A 21,916-nucleotide genomic window follows, 5' to 3' on the forward strand; every position below is an offset into this window, starting at 1 on the left:
GCATATCTTTTTGTCAAGAGTTAAATTTCAAAAGCTACAGTTGTTTTAGCTACGTATGATTAAAATATCTACACATTTAAGGGCATGTTCTGGAAAACTACTTCTCTATGCACAGGGCGGGCCGGATTGACAAGGACCTCTACAGTAATGCACAGGTAACACAGTACTTTGTGCCTTCATGAATAGTAGTTTGCAGCGGAAAGGTGGTCCTAAAGCACTGTTTTCGATGTACATTGCCATAAAGTACTGTAGATTTACCATTACTGTTCAATTACCAGGGACGGCCAGTAACAATCTTGTATGTTTGTTTCATCGGGTAGGATTTTGTAGACCTATATCGTATAGTTTGATTGATTGGATAGCGTCATATTTATTTAAAAGAAAAATATTTGGTTAGTTGTATATATCTATATAAACTGAGCTGTTTCTATTTGGTTGACCGAATTTGATGTCGTATAAACAGATTTAAGAGTTGATATTGTAATTGATTTTTTATATAAAAATAATTTTACGACACGAATAAGTAGGTCCGTCTGCATGTGTAGATGTAGGAGCATGCATCCGTCGTGCTAGGATGCGAAGTGAAACTCGAATGGAGCTTCATTTTCAAGCCAGACTGAAGATGTATATTTACATCGTCGGATCAAACTAAAATAGTAAATACAAACAACCAAATATATTTTTTCATAAAATTATACATATATACCAAATTAAACTAAAATAAATTTAGACAACCAAACGGCCCAAAATAGCACTAAGATAAATTTAGACAAACAAACGGCCCAAAATAGCGCACAGCCCATTGTGAACGCGGACGCCAGCCGCCGCCGCCGAGACCAAGCCCGGAACGCCTCGCGACACACACGTGCACGCATGACGCCCGCTGCTTACACGTACGCTTTCCCTGGTCCCCTGCTTACACGTACGTTTCCCACCGCCGTTTCCAAACCGTAGCAGGACGGCCCGTGAGAACCAGCCCTGCTTCATCTTCCTCCTCGGAACGGACCAGGCGCTGATGGAGCTGCTCACCGGCACCATGGACCATGAGCTTCGTCTTCATCTTCATCTTCACGGCTCAAGTAAATACTTAACGACGGCTTAAGCTCAGTCAGCAGTACGTACCACCGTCATCAGCAACCTCTTCAAATGAAGTACACACTCACAGAAACTTGGTAATCCGATTGATTGTATCAAACCTGGTTGGTGACACGCACCTGTCAAATGATCAAATCACATGGAAAAATAAACGATTCTTGCCAACGCTAAGAACAGAAACCAATCGAACCCAAGTCATGCAACGTTCGTAATCATGGTAGGTCCGGCCCATTCTCGATCGATCGGTCGATCTCCCTTTCTCGCCTCAGCTTCGGCGTTCGTAATCATGACAGCTTGCTGACCTCACTTCCATCATCGCTACATTATTGCCTCTTCCACTCCGGCGACCACTCGCCGGGCCCCACCACGACACTGACCGCCTCTCCCCTTATAAACACACGGCCCGGCAGGCTCAGCTCTGGGGCAACGAGACGAAACACACACCGTGGAAAGAACCACCACCCGATCGAAAGAACCGTGAGATCGATCCCACCCGCGAACGCCCGAGACGCGACGTGGTCCAATGGAGAACGGCTCGTGCTGCAACGGCAATGGCTCGGCGGCGGCGGGGCGCCCGCCGCACGTGGCGATGCTGGTGACGCCCGGGATGGGCCACCTGATCCCGCTGGCGGAGCTGGCCAAGCGCCTGGCGTCCCGGCACGGGGCCACAGCCACGCTCATCACGTTCGCGTCCACGGCCTCCGCCACGCAGCGCGCGTTCCTCGCGTCGCTGCCCCCGGCCGTGGCGTCGCTCTCTCTGCCGCCCGTCGACCTCTCCGACCTGCCCCGCGGCGCCGCCATCGAGACGCTCATGTCCGAGGAGTGCGCGCGCTCCGTCCCGGCACTCACGGACATCCTCGTCCGCCTCAAGAAGACCACCCGGCTCGTCGCGTTCGTCGCCGACCTCTTCGGCGCGGATTCGTTCGACGCCGCGCGGGACGCGGGGGTGGCGCGGAGGTACCTCTTCTTGCCGACCAATCTACACGGGCTCACGCTCATCCTCCACCTCCCGGACCTCGACGTCTCGATCCCTGGCGAGTTCCGGGACCTCGCCGAGCCGCTCCGGCTGCCCGGGTGTGTGCCCATCCCGGGGCCGGACATCCTCATGCCGCTCCAGGACAAGTCCAACCCGTGCTATAAATGGATGGTCCACCACGGCGCCAAGTACCGCGAAGCCGATGCCATCCTCGTCAACTCCTTCGACGCCGTTGAGCCGGAGCCGGCCAAGATCCTGCGCCAGACGGAGCCGGGACGCCCGGTTGTGTACCCCATCGGCCCGCTCATACAGACGGACAGCACCGCGTCGTCGCCGCGCGCGGCGTGCCTGGAGTGGCTCGACCGGCAGCCGGCCAAGTCGGTCATCTTCGTCTCCTTCGGCTCCGGCGGCTCGCTGCCGACGGAGCAGATGCGCGAGCTCGCGCTCGGGCTGGAGCTCAGCGGCCAGCGCTTCCTGTGGGTGGTGCGGAGCCCGAGCGACGAGGGCGCCGTGAACGACAACTACTACGACGCCGAGAGCAAGAAGGACCCCTTCGCGTACCTGCCGGAAGGCTTCGTCGAGCGCACCAAGGACGTGGGCTTCCTGGTGCCCTCATGGGCTCCGCAGACGAAGGTGCTGGCCCACGAGGCCACGGGCGGGTTCCTGACGCACTGCGGGTGGAACTCGGTGCTCGAGAGCCTGGTGCACGGCGTGCCGATGGTGGCGTGGCCGCTCTACGCCGAGCAGAAGCAAAACGCGGTGATGCTGTCCGAGGGCGTCGGCGCCGCGATACGGGTGCCGGAAGCGAAGGGGAGGGAGAAGATCGCGTCAGTAGTAAAGGAGGTGATGGAAGGAGAAGGCAAAGGCGCCACGGTGCGAGCGAAGGTGGTGGATCTACAAAAGGCCGCGGCGGAGGGCCTTCGCGACGGAGGCGCCGCCGCGGCCGCTTTGGCCGAGGTGGTGGGGAAATGGACAGAGGGAGATAACTAGACGCCGAGGGAGTACAAGGAGCAATCCTCCGCCATCTCGTCCCTACGGTTTGTTCAATATTTTTATTTTAAACTTTCAATTGTAAGTTGTAATTTGTAAAGTATTTTAAACTTTAGCAATTTAATTCATGCATAATATGGAATATAATATGAAATGTATGTGTTGCATGCACCATCAATACTGTTATCTGGACACTTGTATCTATTTTTTTTTTATCAAATCGGACACCTCAAATCTGAGTTGAATTCTAAATTGTATTTTGCATATCAAAACTTTCTTTGCCGAACACTGGCCACCAATCCTTGTAATTATCTACGAATCTGAGTTAGATTTTGACTTTGTGTGTTTATGTCCGAATAACACTGGCCACCAATCCTTGTAATTATCTACGAATTAAGAATGTGCTTGATGCCTCCTCATCTGAGGATCTGATCTGGTAAGCACAGCTTTTTAAAAGATATTAAGCAGATTGGCACGTCTACGTCACGCTTGTTTTTTTATTGTACAGAGCATAAAAAAAGATTAAAAAAATTAACTTCACTAATTTTGGACATCTCAATATTTATTTATGAATTTATCAATATTTAACACATTCATTTAGTTATGAAAAACAGTGGTACTTTTATGCATACACGTAATATTAACATATACTCCAGATGATAGTAATACGAAACTAACTAAATTTGTTTCATAATTTTTTGAGTTTAGATATTTTTCTATGCATTTTAGATTATTTCAACCGATTTATCAATATAACTATTATTACTTTCACTATTTTTTAGAATTTCAAAAAAAAAAAATATGTACTCATATGTATATGTATATAGATACATATATATGTATATACATGTACACATACATACATACATATTTCGAAAATATATATGTACACATATATAAATATACATATACATATCCGTACATATTTACGTGTACATATGTGTGACCTACATAAACAGTGCGACATTAGCTTGGCTCTAAAATCGATTCCATTCTTAGGCTTTAATCTAGGTAATAGATTCCTCTTCATGTTCTTGTCTGCACCAATTTAAAAAGTGCTTTGGCATTTTGCCTGATGACCTAGCTGCACTGCTCTGCCATGCTATGGTGTGGGCGTGATTGAAATCCTTGTCGAGTGGTGTGCCACTTCGCATTTCGGATGGCCAAAGCGGCAGCTGCTCGTGGGATGAATATTCAAAGTTTAATAAGCAGCAGCATAGGTCCTATCTATATCTTGTTTTATTCCTCCAAATCTTGCCAATTTGATATAAAGAAACCAAGTACGTACGGCTACTACCCGACACCCCTTTGTACTAGATATATGCCAATCTAATATCTACAAAAGTGTAGTATACAAGTAACATCATCACGAGACCACATTCATTTACCCCCTTTTTTTTTCTTCTCTAAATCAAGAGTGTACATTCGGGGAATGCAATGTCGCATGTCTTTATACATGTTTGGTCTATCTCAATTTTTTATCTCTCCTATCAAATACTCATCCGTCTATTGATTTTTTTATATAACATATATTTTTTCACTTATCTCTCTAACACGAATCTGAATGCAAATAAACGGTTCTGATAAGCCATGTGTCCGCATGTCCTATTGGATTTTTCATGTTCGTGTACATTCTCTGTTAATCGTTTCTCACAGACCAACATTTACCCGCACGGGTGCAATTGATAAACCTAAGGATACATAATGACTCTCTTTAGTTCAATTAATTACACTAATTTTCTATAAATTTACATAATTTAAAAAATAGCGTTATTAATTAAATTAAAGAGAATAGGTAGATACACTTAGATTCATCAATTTGCACCCCTGTGTACCAGCCAATTCTCGTTTGTAGTCTAGGAAATTCTTGGGGTATTCTCAAGGGATCAAATCACGTCGATCCACGCATAATCCGGGTAAATTCCCACGTTCCAAACGGGTCTTTGCAAAGTTGTACCAAACGAGCTCCCTTAGAAATCAAGCATAAGGTCCAAAGAAGCTTATCAACTTAGGCCGTGTTTGTTTGAGCTTCTGCTTTTGAGTTTTTCTGAAAAGCAGTGCTTTTGGTTTTTCTGAAAAGCTATATTTGAAAATAGGTTGTTGGCTTCTGCAATAAATTTTTGGCTTCTCAGCACATAGCTTCTCAGAGAAGCACATCTCAACGAGCTTATCAGCTTTAGTTCATTTTCCTCAGAAACAGGCTTCTGGCTTCTCCAAAAACCACTTCTCCAGAACCTCGTTTGTTCTGACTTCTGGCTTCTGACTTCTGACTTCTGCCAGTAGCAGAAGCAGTTTCAGAAGCAGAAACAAACACAGCCTTAATTTCACAGGACAAAGGACCAATGCCGGATCCACGGGTCTCTTTCCGTGAGCATACACAGGCAGACACAGGGACAGCCAGGAAACGGCCGGTCGCAAAAGGTCGGGACGAAAGGGCCACGGGCGCGGGAAGCTTCCGCTCGGCTTGCGACCGCACGTGGATCCTCTGCGTCCTCATCCGGTGTTGACGTCCCTGGGTCCGTTTGGTGCTGCCGCTGCTTGTGCACAGTCAAATGGGAGGTGGATTTGGATGGTTTTGGCTTTTGGAGGATAGGACGGATGTGTGGTAACAACTAACAACTGACTTGGTTTTCAAAATATGAATCATGGACATTTGATTTTGAGGTTGGGACGTTAGGTAGATGAAAGGGTTGCATGGGCCATGATTTTAGGTTGTCCATGCTGATTGACGCTATGGTTTGAAATTTGAATAGTGGGTTTCTAGAATTTGCGGATCGTACATAGTTATAAGATGGTTGCTAGCTGTCTTGCGATATTCCAATACGTGCTATCCCGTACAAACAATATATTCACTTGTTAAATACTTAGGTTAGTTTCTGTTTGAGTGATTTGAACCTTCTAAACTCTTAATCCGATAAAGACGCTAGTGTTTGAAATATTATGACTTGTATATAAAGCAGCGTTGAACATGAGTATTATATGCATTCGTGTAAAGATTCAACTTTATTGTCAGTAGCTGAGTTTGATACCTATGCAAATTTCTAATTAGGTTTCCATCGCGGGATAATGAGTAACTTTCTGGACTATAAATGTGTGACAATGATTATCTACTCAATGTCGTACGGAACTATGAATACGACATTTCTTTATACTTTCATTGTTTTCCACTTTTGTGTCGTGCACGACAGACACAAGCTGCTTAGGAATCATTAAGACGCATGATGCATCTATACTAATTTAGAGGTCTAATATGTCAAGGCTGCTCATGAAATTTGACATCAAATTGGTTTAATGGAAAGACCACTTGCAAGCCAAAACAAACTACTGTCCCAACCTTACCTCGTATCGATCGCAAACTAAACATCGATCCCAACACTTGCCGCCGCCGCATCAGGTCATAGGTTTTTTTTTTATTATTCTTTTGGAGAATGCGGCAGTTCTAGAGCGCCAGGAAAATCGGGAGTCATGAACTACTTATGGTAAAATATGATCCTCTAGTAATTAACTTTCTAATTTAAAATAAATCTCTACTACTTAAAAAGTACGTAGTATTTTTTTTCGGTGATATGTCACTACATCCTGCAGACTACTTTTAAATTTCGTAGAAATTACACACCTCATACCACTCGATAAACACTCAATTTCCTCCCCTCCCGTGCCCTTCTGTGTGGGTCCCACAGCCTCCCGCGTGCTCTGCTCTGAGTCACACGTGCTCCCGTAGTTTCATGCTCTCCCATATGGATCTCGTATGCTCCCATATCTAATATGTAAAACGCATGCAGCATACTAGTAAATTAAATAATTATGGAAGCAAATATGACAAAATGAGGAGCATGAACTAAATAAATCAAATGGAGACGTTTTTATTGTTGCCGTTGCTAGCTAACGTAGCTACCAGAGCACCCTGAGAGTGTTTAGCGCTTATACGAGACGGTTCTGAGGTAAGTCTCTTTTACGTAGTCTGTACCGGCCTCTTTTGCTTTTTTAAAAGAAACATTAATATAATTTATAGACGTAGTAGTACTCACACTATTATACGTACCCACTCATACAATATCGATTGAAGACTAAAAATACGAAACTTAAAAATTAACAGAGTTAACAAATACACCTTATTATCAATGTGTATGGCATCTACCGCTAAAAAATCCACCTTAATAGAAAACACAGGGAATAACATGAGGTTTAACCTCTACAGAATAGTAGGTGCAACCATCTTCGCTAACCATCACAGCTAAGGCTTGGCTCTACCTGCCTCTTTTGCTCCAGTGGAATTTTATACAAATCTATAAACTCGTGTGGCTTTACGTGAAATTGTCACATTTCAAACGTGACCACATGATGTTGTTGTTGTATCCATGGCGTCTTCGGTTCCTTGCTTCACACTCTGCTTGTCCTCCAGGCTGTCCAAATTTTTGTGTTATGCACGACAAACGACATAGTCACACGGTTAGGACGCATCCGGATGCAGAACCGGCACATGAGCATAGTTGGGAGGGCGCTTCATCCAAACACAAAGCGGCTATCTCGTCCCAACCAGAGTTCAATTTAATGTCAGTTACTACACGATTCAGTCCACACTATATTTATAAACCGTGTGATTACCAATCAAATTCAAAATCAAAATTAAAAAATAAAAAATTAACTAATTCCTATCGAATTACACTTAATTACTGTGCGGTTAACAGATAACCGCAGTTACTGTCGCCGGACGGTTTTCAAAGTCCAAATGTATTTGTAAACCTTGATGCCAGCTCATCCCAGGCTAGCTAGATGCCAAATCGTTGGCGCCAGATGATGGCGACAGGAGCTGCTGCTTTTTTTTTCCTTTCGCAGACGCCAAAAAAAAGTTTGATTCCACTGCTGACGCTGGTGCGCACGTATGCATGACGTGTGCTCCTTGTTCCTAGATAGGTTGTTCGTGCAGTATCTGGCGCGTGGCGCTAGTGGCTCTGGCTCCTAGATAGATGCACTATCCTTGGGATTTTCCAGAGTTTTCTGACAATTAATTACGATGGATGCCTACATACGTCCAAGTACGTACTGTTGTACATCTGCTATGGTGATCGATTTTCGTCGTCCCATTATGTTTGAGTTGGGGCCGAGTTAGGTGCCGTTTGGTACGCTCCATAGTTGATTATGTTAATCGGTGGGAGCGCTATTAAACATTTTACTGCTGAATCGATTTCGTGTTAGAATTAGAGAGAATCACTTCTATATTTTGTACTGTGAAGTGAGAGTCAAAAAATCTACCTTTCATCGATTCTCGGCTGATTTTCCTTAATTTCAACACAATCTTCTCTCAGAAATCACTTCCATCACAACATACCAAACGATTTCACAAACATAATCACTTTCACTATAAAATCTATTTCTACTATAGAATCACTTCTAACACAGAATTAGAGGTTGAAGAGTTCTACCAAACAACCTTAATTTATGCATGCTCTGTAGCAAGCAAGCTATTTTCTAGTTTCAATGATTTTCATGGGACCAGCAAGGTACGGCCATGTTGGTTGGAAGGGGCCAACAAATTGGACGGCATGTTTTTTTTTTTCAACACGATTGAAGCAGTGAGCTCCCACAACGGATAATGCTTTATCTGTCAATTCTTGGCCATTTTCTAGTTTCTATCCATATTTATAGTTCTTCATCTTTTGGCAATACGAGAGAGAGGAGAGAGAGTTACATACGAGAATCTCTTTGTAATAAGTTTTTCGTTTTTTTTGCTCCAACAATTTTTTAGGTTCCTAAAGAATTTTTTAAGATTATTTCATGTACGATGAGATTCCCTTTTTATTTTATGAATTCTTTTAAAAAATATTAAAAATAAAAGAAATGAGAATAAGGAGAAAAGAAACTAAACGAAGAGAATATGTTTGAGGATCGTCTTACCAGCTAGTTGTTATCTGTTGTGGTCTGTCACGATCGAGCTGTCGTGGATTAGCGGCAAACCACAACCACATGACGTGCTCACCACATTTTATATACACACAGACTTCCAAGTTGAATTAATTTTGCACGACACATCGTTCGCCGGAACTCTCGAGAGCTTGCCTGTCCCGACATGTTGGATAAGATTTGTCAAATTCACCAGTCAGATGCACACGTGCAAAGTCTTTCTCCCCGAGAGGACACGTGTGAAACTCATTGTTTAATACGCTTGCTGTTGCTTTTGGTCGGTAGGGTTTGGTTTCCGAGATAATTTATTGTGTGCCATGGAAAACTCTTAAAAATCCCCAAGTTACCCTCGGAAACATTCTTGTTTCTCAGGTACTACTACTTTAAATTTTCATTTTTAGATATGATATTATCGTTGTAACAGAGTTGACAGTAGTGATACATAAAAAAGAAAAAAAATAGTTTTTCATTTTATATGTCATTAAAATTAATACCATTATAATGTCAACGGTATATATGGATTGAAAAAAATTTCAAATAGTGACATATGATGGACGGAAACTTTTCCGACAGCTTTTGATGGCATGGCCCATATATCCATAACCAGCCGGCCCATCTAAGCGGGCGAAGGCCTACAACTAATGGCTCCCTCTACGAGCCCAAGCTGATCCAAAGCCCACCTAAGGCCCACGGACCACCTTCGGCCCACGGCCCAGACCCAGCCATTCTTTGCCGCAGTATAATTGCTCCACCTCGTCTCCACACTCCCCTCCTCTCCCGGCGGCGTCTTAGGGTTTTGCTTCCCTCTCCCGGCGGCGCGAGCCACCTCGTCCTCATCCCTCAGGCCGGGAGGCGGTGGCGAGGCCCAAAGGTGACTGGCTCACTCACCCCCGTCTCTCTCCCTCTCCGTGGCCCCTGCGGTCCCCGCGTGCACGGGCGCTAGCCCAGTTGAGGCGTCCTAGGGCAAGCCGCGTCTCGTTCGGCAGTAGGTTTCACCGCGTGATCGGATCGCTCCTGTGGGTGATCACGTCGGATGGATGAATTTGTGCTCCGTTTGCGCGCGCCGCGGTCGGCCGAGGTCCCCTCGCCTGTGGATTCGGGCCAGTGCGAAACCTGTTGCGCTCTCCTGGTTCGCGCCCGCCTGTATGAGATGGTTTTGTGCGTGTGTAAAGATTGGTTTTTGTTCCTGATATCTCTATCGGCGGTGCGTCCGGTGGTTTGTGTAATTGAACCACTTATCAGAGGGTTTTGGTCACCGTATTTGGATCATCGTTAAAACCTCTGAACTTCTTGTTTGAGCTGCGCGGATCTGGTTCTTGTGAGCTATTGATTGTTTTTTAAAGGCCATTGGATCATGCTGTTTATTTGATGTGAATCATTTGTTGATCACTGGAGTGGTTGCTTATGAATTGTCAGATTGATCACATTTCTGTCCCGCAATGTAGCACGTCTCTGGTTCTCGGTTGATCTGATAGTTATCGGATACCACTTTTCGCAACAAGACATTGTGGTGCTTTCTGAAACCTTTGTTTAGTTTAACCCAACAAGTTGGCTGATCATTAGCTGCATCACTAAATTACATGTTGTCTCATTCATGTCTTGTTTACATTACCATTTTTTTGAAACAAACACCACTCTAGTTCAGTTTTATGCTGTCAGGTTGTTGACTGGATTAAATTGGAACTGCTGAAATGGTCTTGATTCCTTCTAAAATTCCTAGATCAATGTCTCCTAATTTTTCAGATGTGTAATTTTGATTCATTCACCTTAGATGTTCTAGATCCCTTGCCATTCACTTTACTCTTCATATCTACTAGTTTGGTCAGTAGGGTGTGAGATTGTATATGGTGTGATATGTCTGATAATCATTACTTATTTGAATATTTTGTTTCTGCATGTGTAATTGTGCCCACTGCCGTCTGTTTTATATATAAAGATCTTGTTCTATTAGTAATCGTGATTTCACTATTCTGCTTCAGGTTAAGTATGGTTATCTTGTTTTGGTATTGTGTTACCCGGGGCATTGAGTTTGCTGGTGTTTGATGCCCAGAACTCATTACTTAGTTTGTTTCAAAGTCATAATAGTATTGTTATATGAACTTTTTTACCTTTTCTCTGTGGTCTTTTTCGATCAGTGGCACGTTATTGTTCCACATCTCTAATGATAGTCTATCTGTGCTACCTGCTGTTTTGCTCTATTTTGCATCCTTTACAGTATTCTGACTTTTTGTAATTTTTCTCATGAACTGATGATTTCTATATGTGCCTAATTCTCTGTGAAATCGTGTAGTTCACTGTCTAATTTGTATATCATTACGCATTTCAAATACTGTGCTGTACTTTGATTGTTGTTTTGACATTAAACATGGGTTAGTTCCATTTCCAACTGGTCAACTGCAGATGCTTTGCTTATGTGTACTAAACTCTTTACTGACTACCTATTGTTCACACCTAACTTTAGACCATGAAATTTCCTCGTTGATTTGATTCTTGAATTGATTAATTTCTATTCTTTGCTGCCGTTACAAGTTTGGAAGTTCTCTTAATATTGGCACATTTTTCCTTCCTGTGTAGGAAGGCATGTGTTATGAACTTAAGATTGTGCACTGAATGGTGTATCTACCTTCCTGTTTTAGTATGAATTTGTTGCTTCATACAATTGCTGGTTGGTTTGTTTTTCCTTGTATTGTGGCACCATAAAAGCCCCTCTGATTCTTCACCATTTTGCACACCATCTTAACTATGTAGTTTGTGAACAACGGAATCATTATTATTTAGAATCTTATGGGTGATAGCAATTTCGTCTTGTCATTTTGATGTATATGCGCAATTTTCTATCTGTCTCCTTTTACTTGTGATAAATTATCTTCCTTTGCAACCTCTTAAAGGCTACCATTTTAGTTTAACTGCTATTCGAATACCTAACATGCCATTATTTCCCTCTACTCAGTTATTCTGTTTCAAAACAGCCAGTATAATCCTTTTTAGTTTGTAACATATGGTAGTCTTACAAATTTGTAGGTGTGCACATCTGCAGGTTAGGTAAAGATGGTGAGGGTTAGCGTCCTGAACGACGCGCTGAAGAGCATGTACAATGCAGAGAAGCGTGGGAAGAGACAAGTCATGATCCGGCCCTCTTCAAAAGTGATCATCAAATTCCTTATTGTCATGCAACGCCATGGTTAGTTGTCTTTCACATGTCATTTGTTAGGTAGTATCTGAGAGCATGGACTCATGACTGCTGATCATTTCTATAGGCTACATTGGCGAGTTTGAGTATGTTGATGACCACCGAGCCGGGAAGATTGTGGTTGAATTGAACGGGAGGCTCAACAAGTGCGGGGTGATCAGCCCTCGCTTCGATGTTGGTGTGAAGGAAATCGAGGGCTGGACAGCCAGGCTGCTTCCATCTCGTCAGGTCTGTTTCTTACCCACATTATCATTTCTCAAAAATATAAGTTTGCGAATCTGTGTCCTTGTAGTTTGTTATCATGATCTAATCATTTCTCACTCTTTGACGTGCAGTTTGGGTACATTGTCCTGACGACCTCTGCTGGCATCATGGATCATGAAGAAGCCAGGAGGAAGAACGTTGGTGGCAAAGTGCTCGGCTTCTTTTACTGAATGAAATTTTGCAAAAGGATTATCGATTGGTGTAGTAGGATATTTATCTCATGATGAATCCTGCCCATTCCTAGTCATTTAATGGATGCACTTTGGGGGGCCTTGAGCCGTTTTAGTAGTTTTGATGAATTTTACTTTTGTGGTGCTTTTGGAATGTTATCAACTTATCACGTGCCTAGTGGTGCATCTTGCTTGTATTGGCTGTTGTTGAATTTGCCTGATTGATGTGTACGTCATTTGGAGTAGAGAGCGGATTAAGTTTTGCGTTGCTGGTTCCTTTGTAGTTTGTGCTTTCTCTTGGACATGTTATGCATGAATGACAAGTGTTAGGTGCTCTAGTTGAGTTTCGATGAGGATGTTAGTAGCCACTGCGGTGAAACTTAGTTTAATTTACGAATGTTTACTTGCAGAAATTGTTTGGTCAGGGGACGGACACGGGGAACAGTCTTATTTCTGAAAATGTGCCTTCTAAGTTCCTGTCAGCCTTTGTAGTCCATGTGTTTGTACACATGGATTACAGTCGTTTTGACCAAAGTCTATTGGTCCCTGGCATGTTATGTACAGGGCTTATACAGCTCAGAGAAATCACAGCCAGCGGATGCTTTTTGTTCTGCGGGACAAATTCTACAGGTATTCTGAAGGAAGTCCATTTTTCATTTTCTTAACTATCGAATTGATTTAAAAATCATCTCTTATCTCAAAAACTAGAAATCTTAAGTCCTTCAACTTCTAAACCGTTCGCTATTTATCTCTCGAGCCATTTTATGATGTTTTTGTACATGTGGGTATCTAAATTGGATATAACGTGGACATACATGTTCATTGGGTGCGTTAGCACCTTCGGCCGGGTTCTCCATACCTCCTCCGCAGTAAGCAGTAGTAGGGGCGTGCGGACTCACGTGACAGCAAGGACGACGCGGGCTCGAGGACGGCAACCTGCAAGAGAGGCGGTGCGGCCATAGGGCGACGGCGTGGCGAATCTTCCACGCAATAGGGCTTCAACGCAGCGGAGCTTCTGATCAATCTTCGCTCTTCCATGGCAGGCAGCGCACAGTAAGGATGACGGACGGTATTTGCGCCTAGTTGATCTTCCATGGCGTGGTGGTCAGTAGCTCTAGGGGCGCGTGCGGTGAATGGGCTTGACAGGTGGCGACCGTAGGACTTGGTGCGACAGGGACAAATCGGAGGTGAGGTTTCGATCAGTAGAGCTTCCCATCGGCTCGGCTCGGTGAACACGACCGGTGGCAAAATCGCACAACGATGAAACACAACAGGGCTTTGGCTTCGCGTCTCCTCTCGATCGATCTCCATAGCGGCAAAGCTTTCGCGGAACACTTTGTGGGTGCGCCAACCCTCTCTCCTCTGCTTCATCCCGCCGGTGCGCCGCGTCGTTTTTCTCCTCAGCCTGGTCAAATTCGGTGAGCTACTTTGCCACAAGCTCTGCCTCGACCTCCTCCTTCTCCCCGCTCCAATTTGACCATTTAGCCGTTGCGTTGCCACCCCACCAGAGCTCCTTCACTCTGAGGCCCGCGCAACCGTCACCGGTCCAACCGGGGCGAGGTTCGACTCACCTCGATGAAGGGATTCACTCCCTGCATCGAGGCGATGCTGATGCGCCATTCAGTTCGGCCGAAAATGCACTGTAGCATCACCGCCTCGTAGCCCCTTCTCCCTCCCGTTCGGCCACCGTGGGGCAGCTCCACCTGAGCGACTTTGCTGCCGGCAAGCCTTAGAAATTGACTTCCCGCATCGAGGCGATGCTCATGCGCTCGCCGTTTTGGATCGAGATCCGCCGGAGCACCATCTCCACCGTTGGCCTGAGCCCTGGCCACCGCGCACGATCACTCGACCTCCGCACATGCGCACGGTCGTTCGACCTCTGCGCATTGCAGAGGAGCGGGAGGGCCAGGTGGTAGGCGGCGAGGTCATTAGTGGGCACACCAGTCCTGCTCGTGGAGCAGCGTGTCGATGAGCGTGGTGCGCACGGAGGAGGCCGGGTCATGGACTCGCTGTAGCGCGACCGACATGAGTCACTGGACAAGTGGGGCTATGGCATCACGACGACCATGAGCATGAGGAGGCGGAAGGTGGAGTGAAGAAGAAGAAGAGGCTAACAGGTGGGCCCCAATATGGGAAAGACTAGGTCAGTATGGTCAGGTCACGCGGGATGCAAGTCATCAGCACCACGTGTGCAAAACTACTCTGAAATAGGTTGATGGATGAGTTTCAGACGATTTTAAATGTTGAGGGATTAAAGATTTCTAGTATTAAAGTTGAAGGTCGAAAATTAAACCAACTCGATAGTTGAGAGACGAAAAATAGATTTTTTTTCCTATTCTAAACTTTCAAAAGAGAACAATCCGCATAACTGTCTTTGATCATATTTTCATGTGTACATAGAATTCACCTGCAATTCGATCACCTTCGTCATATGCATAAAAAACTTACCCTGGTTTTCTTCCACCCATTCCAGAATGGTAACTTGAGAGTAACAAGAAACAAACTAACAATAGCTTGTTCTTTTATGTGTTGTGTTGCGCAAAATGCAGTAGCTTGAAAAATGGATCTGATCTTATGAGCAAGTTCTGCAAGGAGAACCCCTGGTTAGAGCTTGCAGTCTCTGAAACGCTCCAGCAAACTCTCCTAACAATTTTTACTGACTGCATCAGAGACATCCACATCAACAGAGCCAGCAACTCAGAATCGAAAGGCTACAGAGCGGATTCATCAGAATCAGGATTCAAGAGTTGATTACCTTGGCAAAGTTTCAAGACAAGCATACTCATCACATTTCAAGAGTTCGGTTTCAACATAAAGGATATTGATGGCCACAATATGAACAATCGATTTTACAGAGTAGAGAAATTCTAAAAAGGAAACCAGTGTCACGTTAATGGCAGGGTGTTAAGTGTTATTATGAAATAATGTCCTCCTTGTGAGCAAATGGTTAACTGCACTATCCGTTTGGTTCCAGAGGACCAGACGTTCAATATGACCAAGCACCAAACCCCGAATAGCGTTCAAGAAAAGAGACGTAAATAGTTCTCTTGAACTTAAACAACTTATCTGAAAAGCGCATTCAAGGCGAAAATAATGAACCAAAAACAGCATTCCATCTTACAGTGTTGCAGAAACTCCTGTGCAACACAGAGAAACACTACATTATTACGAGTAGGCACCACATGACAAGATGCTTTATTAAATAAAAATTGTGTATTAAACGCCCCGTTTCTACTCTAGACAACCATAAATAATGTTGTGATGTTCATACCATCGGGTGTATACTTGCACAACCATAAATAATGTTGTGATGTTCATACCATCGGATGTATACTTGCAATCAGTAAGATAATTTGTTGACAAAGATAGAAGCATTCTATTTAACACTTTAACTACTAGACATTTGACAACGTCAATCAAAACTTGATACAGGACATGCGTCGAGTAAATAACTCTATAAACGGGCATATAAACGTCGAATGGCAAGAAGCGGCCATGGTGGTCTAGGGCAGGGGTCGCCCCTCGCGCCGCCTGGAGAAGGCGACCCAAGGTCAAAATCTGGCAGGTGTCTCACTACGACGTGCAAATGTTGATTAGCCAAAACGAGAAATTCCCTAATCATTTATCATTAGTAAAATAATCAATCTAACACAAAAAGTACCGACATCACTCTAGAATTTGTTAGATGGAATATGAACTGTGTAATGTTTCTACTAGAAATTCTCACAATCCCAGGCAGGGACCTCAAGATATGAGCCATGCATCAATACCTCTAATGAATATCCTTTTGACGTTTGAACTACAACCTACAAGACGTTTTTCCTTTACCATGCTGGACTGATATTTCAGACCTGCCGGCCATTTTGGCCACTTGAGCTGCCCTCAAAAGTTGCGATCAAGCTGTCAGGATTCGGATCAATATGCAGATTTTCCAATTTCGCATCTAGGTCGTTCCCGCCTTCTGCCACGTTGATTGGTGGATCTGACAATTCTGTGTCGTTCGTCATGGTCTCAGAACTCTCATCCTCAACGTGAACCTCACTGCAACAATAACGAATGTTGTGGGCTCAGCAGGTGAGAAAATAAAAGGTAATAGAGAAAACAGAAGGACATTCGGTGACAGGAGATTGTTTGCACTTTATAGAGTAGAAAACTTCTAAAAGGTAAACCAGTGACATGACTATGGCAGTCTGATGATAAAATAAGACCCACTTTGTGAACACATGGTTAACTGCAGTATCCGCTGGACTTTTTGGAAGATTAGACTTTCAATATGGCCAACCACAAAATACCCAGTAGCATTCTAGAAAATCAAAAAAGAAAAACCCACATATTTTTAGATTGTGGAAAGCTAGTGAGTAACACTTGCTTATCTGTTGCACATCAGAAGTCTTGGTTGGTATTTGCTAGCGAACCTTATTGATAAGGAACTAAACTTCCCCTTCTTGTTAATGTTATTACATATGTTCATTTCTTTTACAATGAACTTAATTCTTCACAAAGAAGCATATATAACTAGAGCAAATAAACTTTCTAGAACCAGTACGATAAACCCATACTGCACGCTGGCATGGATGGAGGAAACAACACATTACAGCTCTCAAGATAAACCATCAGTTTTAGAATTAACTTTTGACATGTTTTCATGGAATATACAAGGTTACTTTAAAACATATAAGAATATACAGGACGAATTCATACTTATCCATTTATCTTACAATTAAGAACTAAAGCCAGTATTCCATCTTTACAAGTGTTGACGAAGGTTCTATGCAAGTGCAGCACAGACAAATACTTTTGTTATGAACAGGCACCACAGGACACTAGCAAAAGAAAATGATTTTGGAATACCCCCTTTTTCTACACTAGACAACCCTGAATAGTGTTATGTTGTTCATTACAGCAAGTGTATAATCATGATCAATAAGATAATTTGCTGACAAACGATAGAAGCAGTCTGTTGAACTACTTGACATTTGGCAACATCAATCAAAACTAGGTACAGGACAGGCATCGATTTAATTACTCTGTAAAAGGGTGCAAAGCAGAGCCAGGAAGTAATAGAACAGAATTAAACCAGAGCATTATTACCTTTCTTGATGATGCTCACTGATCTTTCGATTAATCTCCAAGTTTTCCACTTTTGCACTTTCTGCCACTTCGATTGGTGGATCTGGCAATTCTGTGTTGTTTGCTGGGGTCTCAGAACTCTCACCTTCAGCATGAACCTCACTGAAACAATAACTTGTGAGCTGAGTAGGTCAGGAAACAAAAGGACATTCTGTGAAAGGGATTGTTTGGATATTAAAAAAGTCTGGAGAAATTTCTAAAAAAGAAACCAGTGGCACAGTAATGGCAGGGTGTTATGATGAAATAATATCCTGGTTAACTTCACTATCCGTTTGGCTCTAGAGGACCAGACCTTCAATATGATCAAGCAAAAAAAAAAAATCCCAATAGCATTCTAGAAAAAAGTAAATAGTTCTCGTGAACTTGAACTGTTTTTTTTCCAAAAAGCATGCTCAGGGTGAAAATAATGAACTAAGAACAGTATTCTGTCTTTACAAGTGTTGCAGAAAGTACTGTGCAACACTAACAGACAATCCTATTATGAATAAGCGCCACAGGACTAGATGCTTTAGTAGAAAACAAATGTGTATGAAACACCTTCTTTCTACACTAGACAACCCTAAATAATGGTACGTTGTTCATTCCATCGAGTGTATAACCACGGCCAAGATAAGTTGTTGACATATGATAGAAGCAGTCTGTTGAACTACTAGACATTTGACAACATCAATCAAAACTAGATACAGGACAGGCAATTGAGTAAATAACTCTATAAAAGAATATCAGATACCCAGGAAATTATAGAAGTTACCTTTCTTGATGATTATCGATGATCTTTAGAGCCCCATCTGTGCACAAAGACTGAAAGGAATTCATTGTTAGTACCTCTATTTTTCCTTTATATCATCGAATGGAACAATAGTAAGACTGAAAGGAATTCATTGTTAGTACCTCTATTTTTCCTTTATATCATCGAATGAAACAATAGTAAAACTGAAAGGAATTCTGTTGTGTAGTATTTCTACTTTTAGTTACATCAACAAATGAAACAATAACACAACTTAGGAGTGGTCCACAGAATAGCTTTGGTTATTCATTTGGAAAACTGCGCAGATAAGCAGAAACAACATTCATCCGGATCTCACCTGTTTATCATCTCCCGTTTCCCGACCACCCTCGTTTGCATGGGATGTCTCTGAACCATCAGCCTCATTAGCGAATATTGCATCAATATCAGCAGCACTGATCCACTTAGCAGCTACTTCTGGATCTTCAGTCATGCATTTCTTTAACTCTCTCTGCAAAGATTGCTATCAGTATACAATATGAGCAAATAGCTGTATAAGTAACTAGACCTAAACGAGAAAATCCTGGGATAACAAACCCATAGGAATGATCTTGCAAGCGCCAGGATGATTTCGCGATAATCCAATGCAGAAGCTTTGAGAAAATTGTGCCACAACTCCTGTATTTCAGGAAGAGCCTCGGCAAACTGCAATGCAAAAACATGTGAAACATTAGTCTCGGTTTAAAACTACCACTACCAAGAATGCATCTATGGAGGAAATACTGAAGCGAAATAATGCCATGCCACGCAAAATTTTCAAACCTCGCCACTAGATTTATCAGTAGGCAGAGTCTTCATTTTCTGCTTAATACTCTCAAGAAGCATATTTCCTTTCTTGCACTTCTTTTGTCGTATCTCAGGAAATGGCTTTGCTCCTACTCCACTTGAAGGTAAATAGAACAACCATTTGAACATATCACTCCTGTTCTCGAAGCTGATCATGTCTTGCTCGTCTGAATCTTGACAAAAAGCCACCCCATCCAGAGAATCATCAGCCTCTAATGCTTTGTCAGTGAGCTTTGGATCCAGAACTGACTGCAGCCGCGGTAAGACTGCCCTCGGATGCTTGCTGCACATGTGTGACAATAGCAAACCAGTGTCCAGAAACTTCTTGCCATGACAAATGGGGCAAACCCAAAACCTCCAAGACTTGTGCTCCTTGACAAAGCTCCGCGCATCGGACATGGTGAACGCATGCGACAAATCGACCTTGCTGTATTCATCCTGCAGCACATCGAACCTGACCCGTAGGAAGCCGTCGCGCTGCCTCTCGCTGCTCATGGAGTCCCAGTAGTCGCTGGCCGCCATCAGGATCTTGTTGAGCAGCTCATGAAACTCGCAGGCTAGCGAAATTAACCTTGCGCCGTGGTTCTCCCCGCTGATGGATCCAGGCGGAATGCAGTCGCGTTGAGGGTCATCAGGATCTTTCATGTGAAGCGCCCGGCGGCATTCTCTCTCGGCGGTGTCGTACTCACCCAGGATGAAGAGGAGCCTCGCGTGGAAGGAGGCGATCACGGCCGAGTTGGGGAAGGCTTGCGCGGCGCGCTCCGCGATGACCAGGGTGCGGCGCAGGAACGCCCTCTTGTCGATGGCCGGGTCAAGGCTGCGGACGAACTCCAGGTTCATGTACGCGTGGAGGTACTGCGCGCGCCCCAGTTTGGGGAAGGTCTCGGCGACCCGCTTTGCCTGCCTGCGCGCCTCCGACGCGCCGAGGCGCCTCCCGACGTCGAGCACCAGCTCGACGGCGATCGGGAGGAGCTCCTGGACCGTCATTCGGGCGTAGGAGGCGTGGGCCCTCTCCCTGGCCTCCTCCACCCTCTCGCTCGCGAAGGCGGGGTCGCGCTCGTGCTCGTAGCCGTCGTACATGCCGTACGCCGCGTTGTGCTCCGCAGGGTCGACGGGGCGCGGGATGCGCTGCGCGCGGAGGAACTCACTCTCCGCCTCTCCGTACATCTTCGAGGCCGCGAGCGCGTCGCCGAGAGCCGCGGCGATGTCGACGCAGTCGGGGACGAGCCGCCTGGCCGCGGAGAGCGCGTCGCGGGCGACGCGGAGGTGCGCCGCGGCCGCGGCCTTCCTGGCCTCCACGCTCCCCTTCCCGCGGGCCGCACGGATGGCGGCGGCGTATCTCAGTTCGCCCAGGAGGCGGTGCGCGGTCGCCGAGCCCTGGTGCGCGAGCACGAGGTCGCGGGCGCGGGCGAGCGCCGCGTCGGTGTGGCCCTCGTGGTCGAGCAGCAGCGCCTCCCTGGCCGCCGCGCGGACGGCTTCCGCGTCGTCTTCGGCCATCGCTGCGCGAGGCGGACGTGGAGGCGAAGCGGAAGGCGGCGGTGCGCGCGAGGTGTTTGGGGGGAATGCCGCGGCGCTGGAGGGCGGCGGAGTGGGAGAGGGGGGAGGAGGTTGGTTCAGGGAGGCGTGGAGGCGAAGGAAAAAGCAGGGTGGGGTTTTATAGAGAAGGAGGGGGGAGGCTGGTGGGGCCCGTTGGGCGGTGGCCGTCTCGTGCTCGCAAGATTTTGGTGGAGGTCGGCGTTGTGCGATGTAGCAGGGCAGTGGGGTGGGCCCGGCGGGAGGTTTAGTGTGATTCTCCCGGGCCCACTTGCCAGGTAGAGGGCTTACAAAGCTCGGCTCCATGGAAGGACAATCCTCGCTTGCACATACTTGTACAAGATTGATGGGTCGGAGGAGCGATTAGGATTTTTAGTTTGGATGATATTGTGATAAAGGTTTTCAAGAAAAAAGATACTGTGATTTGAAGATAGTTAATCCTAAATTTTGGAATTAATTCGTGCTGTGAATATGCAACCGTCACCTAGCCTACCAACTATTTTCACTCCCAGAGCTAAGAATAAGTGCGAGCGTTTTGCATAGTCTGTGGTCGTTTTTGCTCACATAGGTTGTATAGTGTGCTCTGATAATACTAAAATTGTGTGGGTATCCTGAAATTTGGTAGGAATCGAAACGGCAACCAAATCTTATGAAACTGCCTATTTTCAATGAACCTTTGTAAGCAACAAACTAAACATGCATTGTCCTCCTGTATCCAGAGGAGAGTGCATGTAAACGAGTTTGCTCGTATTTAGTGACCTTTCATGTGTTTGTTTGCTAAAATATAACTTTTACATTATATGTCAGATATGCATGCAAAGCCACCACACATAAGTCGAGAGCGCTCCATATACATCGCTAGAGTTGAAGAGGCTAAAGAAGAAAAGAAAATCATTCCTGGCAATAGAGATGGTCGGCAAGAGTGGATCTCGAGTGGATGGAGTTACATTCCCAAGTCCCTACCAAATCAGGATAAACTTGATAAACATGATTTATCATATATACATGATAAAATTTAAATAAATTTAAACAAAAATCAAATAAAATTCAAACAAATACCTTTAAATATGGTCCTTTCCTACCAAGGTCTACAT

General features: G+C 44.8%; 3 protein-coding genes across 6 annotated transcripts; 2 read left to right on the forward strand and 1 right to left on the reverse strand.

The window, feature by feature from the left end:
• Positions 1-1,438: 1,438 nt before the first annotated feature.
• LOC133900686 (hydroquinone glucosyltransferase-like) lies at positions 1,439-3,239 on the forward strand. The gene has a single exon (XM_062341897.1). It carries the CDS (start codon positions 1,619-1,621, stop codon positions 3,059-3,061), a length of 1,443 nt encoding a protein of 480 aa, XP_062197881.1. The 5' UTR covers positions 1,439-1,618; the 3' UTR covers positions 3,062-3,239.
• Positions 3,240-9,709: 6,470 nt separating this feature from the next.
• On the forward strand, positions 9,710-12,869 carry LOC133900687 (small ribosomal subunit protein uS8z/uS8w-like). Of its 4 annotated transcripts, none has more exons than XM_062341899.1 (4): positions 9,710-9,830; positions 11,998-12,143; positions 12,220-12,380; positions 12,488-12,869. In XM_062341899.1, exons 2-4 carry the CDS (start codon positions 12,011-12,013, stop codon positions 12,584-12,586), a joined length of 393 nt encoding a protein of 130 aa, XP_062197883.1. In that variant the 5' UTR covers positions 9,710-9,830; positions 11,998-12,010; the 3' UTR covers positions 12,587-12,869. The 4 variants fall into 4 exon arrangements, with proteins under 4 accessions (XP_062197883.1, XP_062197885.1, XP_062197882.1 ...); XM_062341901.1 differs by having other exon boundaries at positions 9,714-9,833; positions 12,000-12,143; XM_062341898.1 differs by having other exon boundaries at positions 9,717-9,830; positions 11,982-12,143.
• A 5,623-nt stretch (positions 12,870-18,492) lies between these two features.
• LOC133901029 (uncharacterized) lies at positions 18,493-20,786 on the reverse strand. The gene is made up of 4 exons (XM_062342322.1): positions 19,266-20,786; positions 19,041-19,148; positions 18,802-18,954; positions 18,493-18,504 (listed from the first exon to the last, which is right to left on the reverse strand). The coding sequence occupies exons 1-4, from the start codon at positions 20,784-20,786 to the stop codon at positions 18,493-18,495; spliced, it is 1,794 nt and encodes a 597-aa protein (XP_062198306.1).
• Between the last annotated feature and the right edge of the window lie 1,130 nt (positions 20,787-21,916).

This window comes from Phragmites australis, chromosome 19, assembly GCF_958298935.1.
Source record: "Phragmites australis chromosome 19, lpPhrAust1.1, whole genome shotgun sequence".
Classification (NCBI taxonomy): domain Eukaryota; kingdom Viridiplantae; phylum Streptophyta; class Magnoliopsida; order Poales; family Poaceae; genus Phragmites; species Phragmites australis.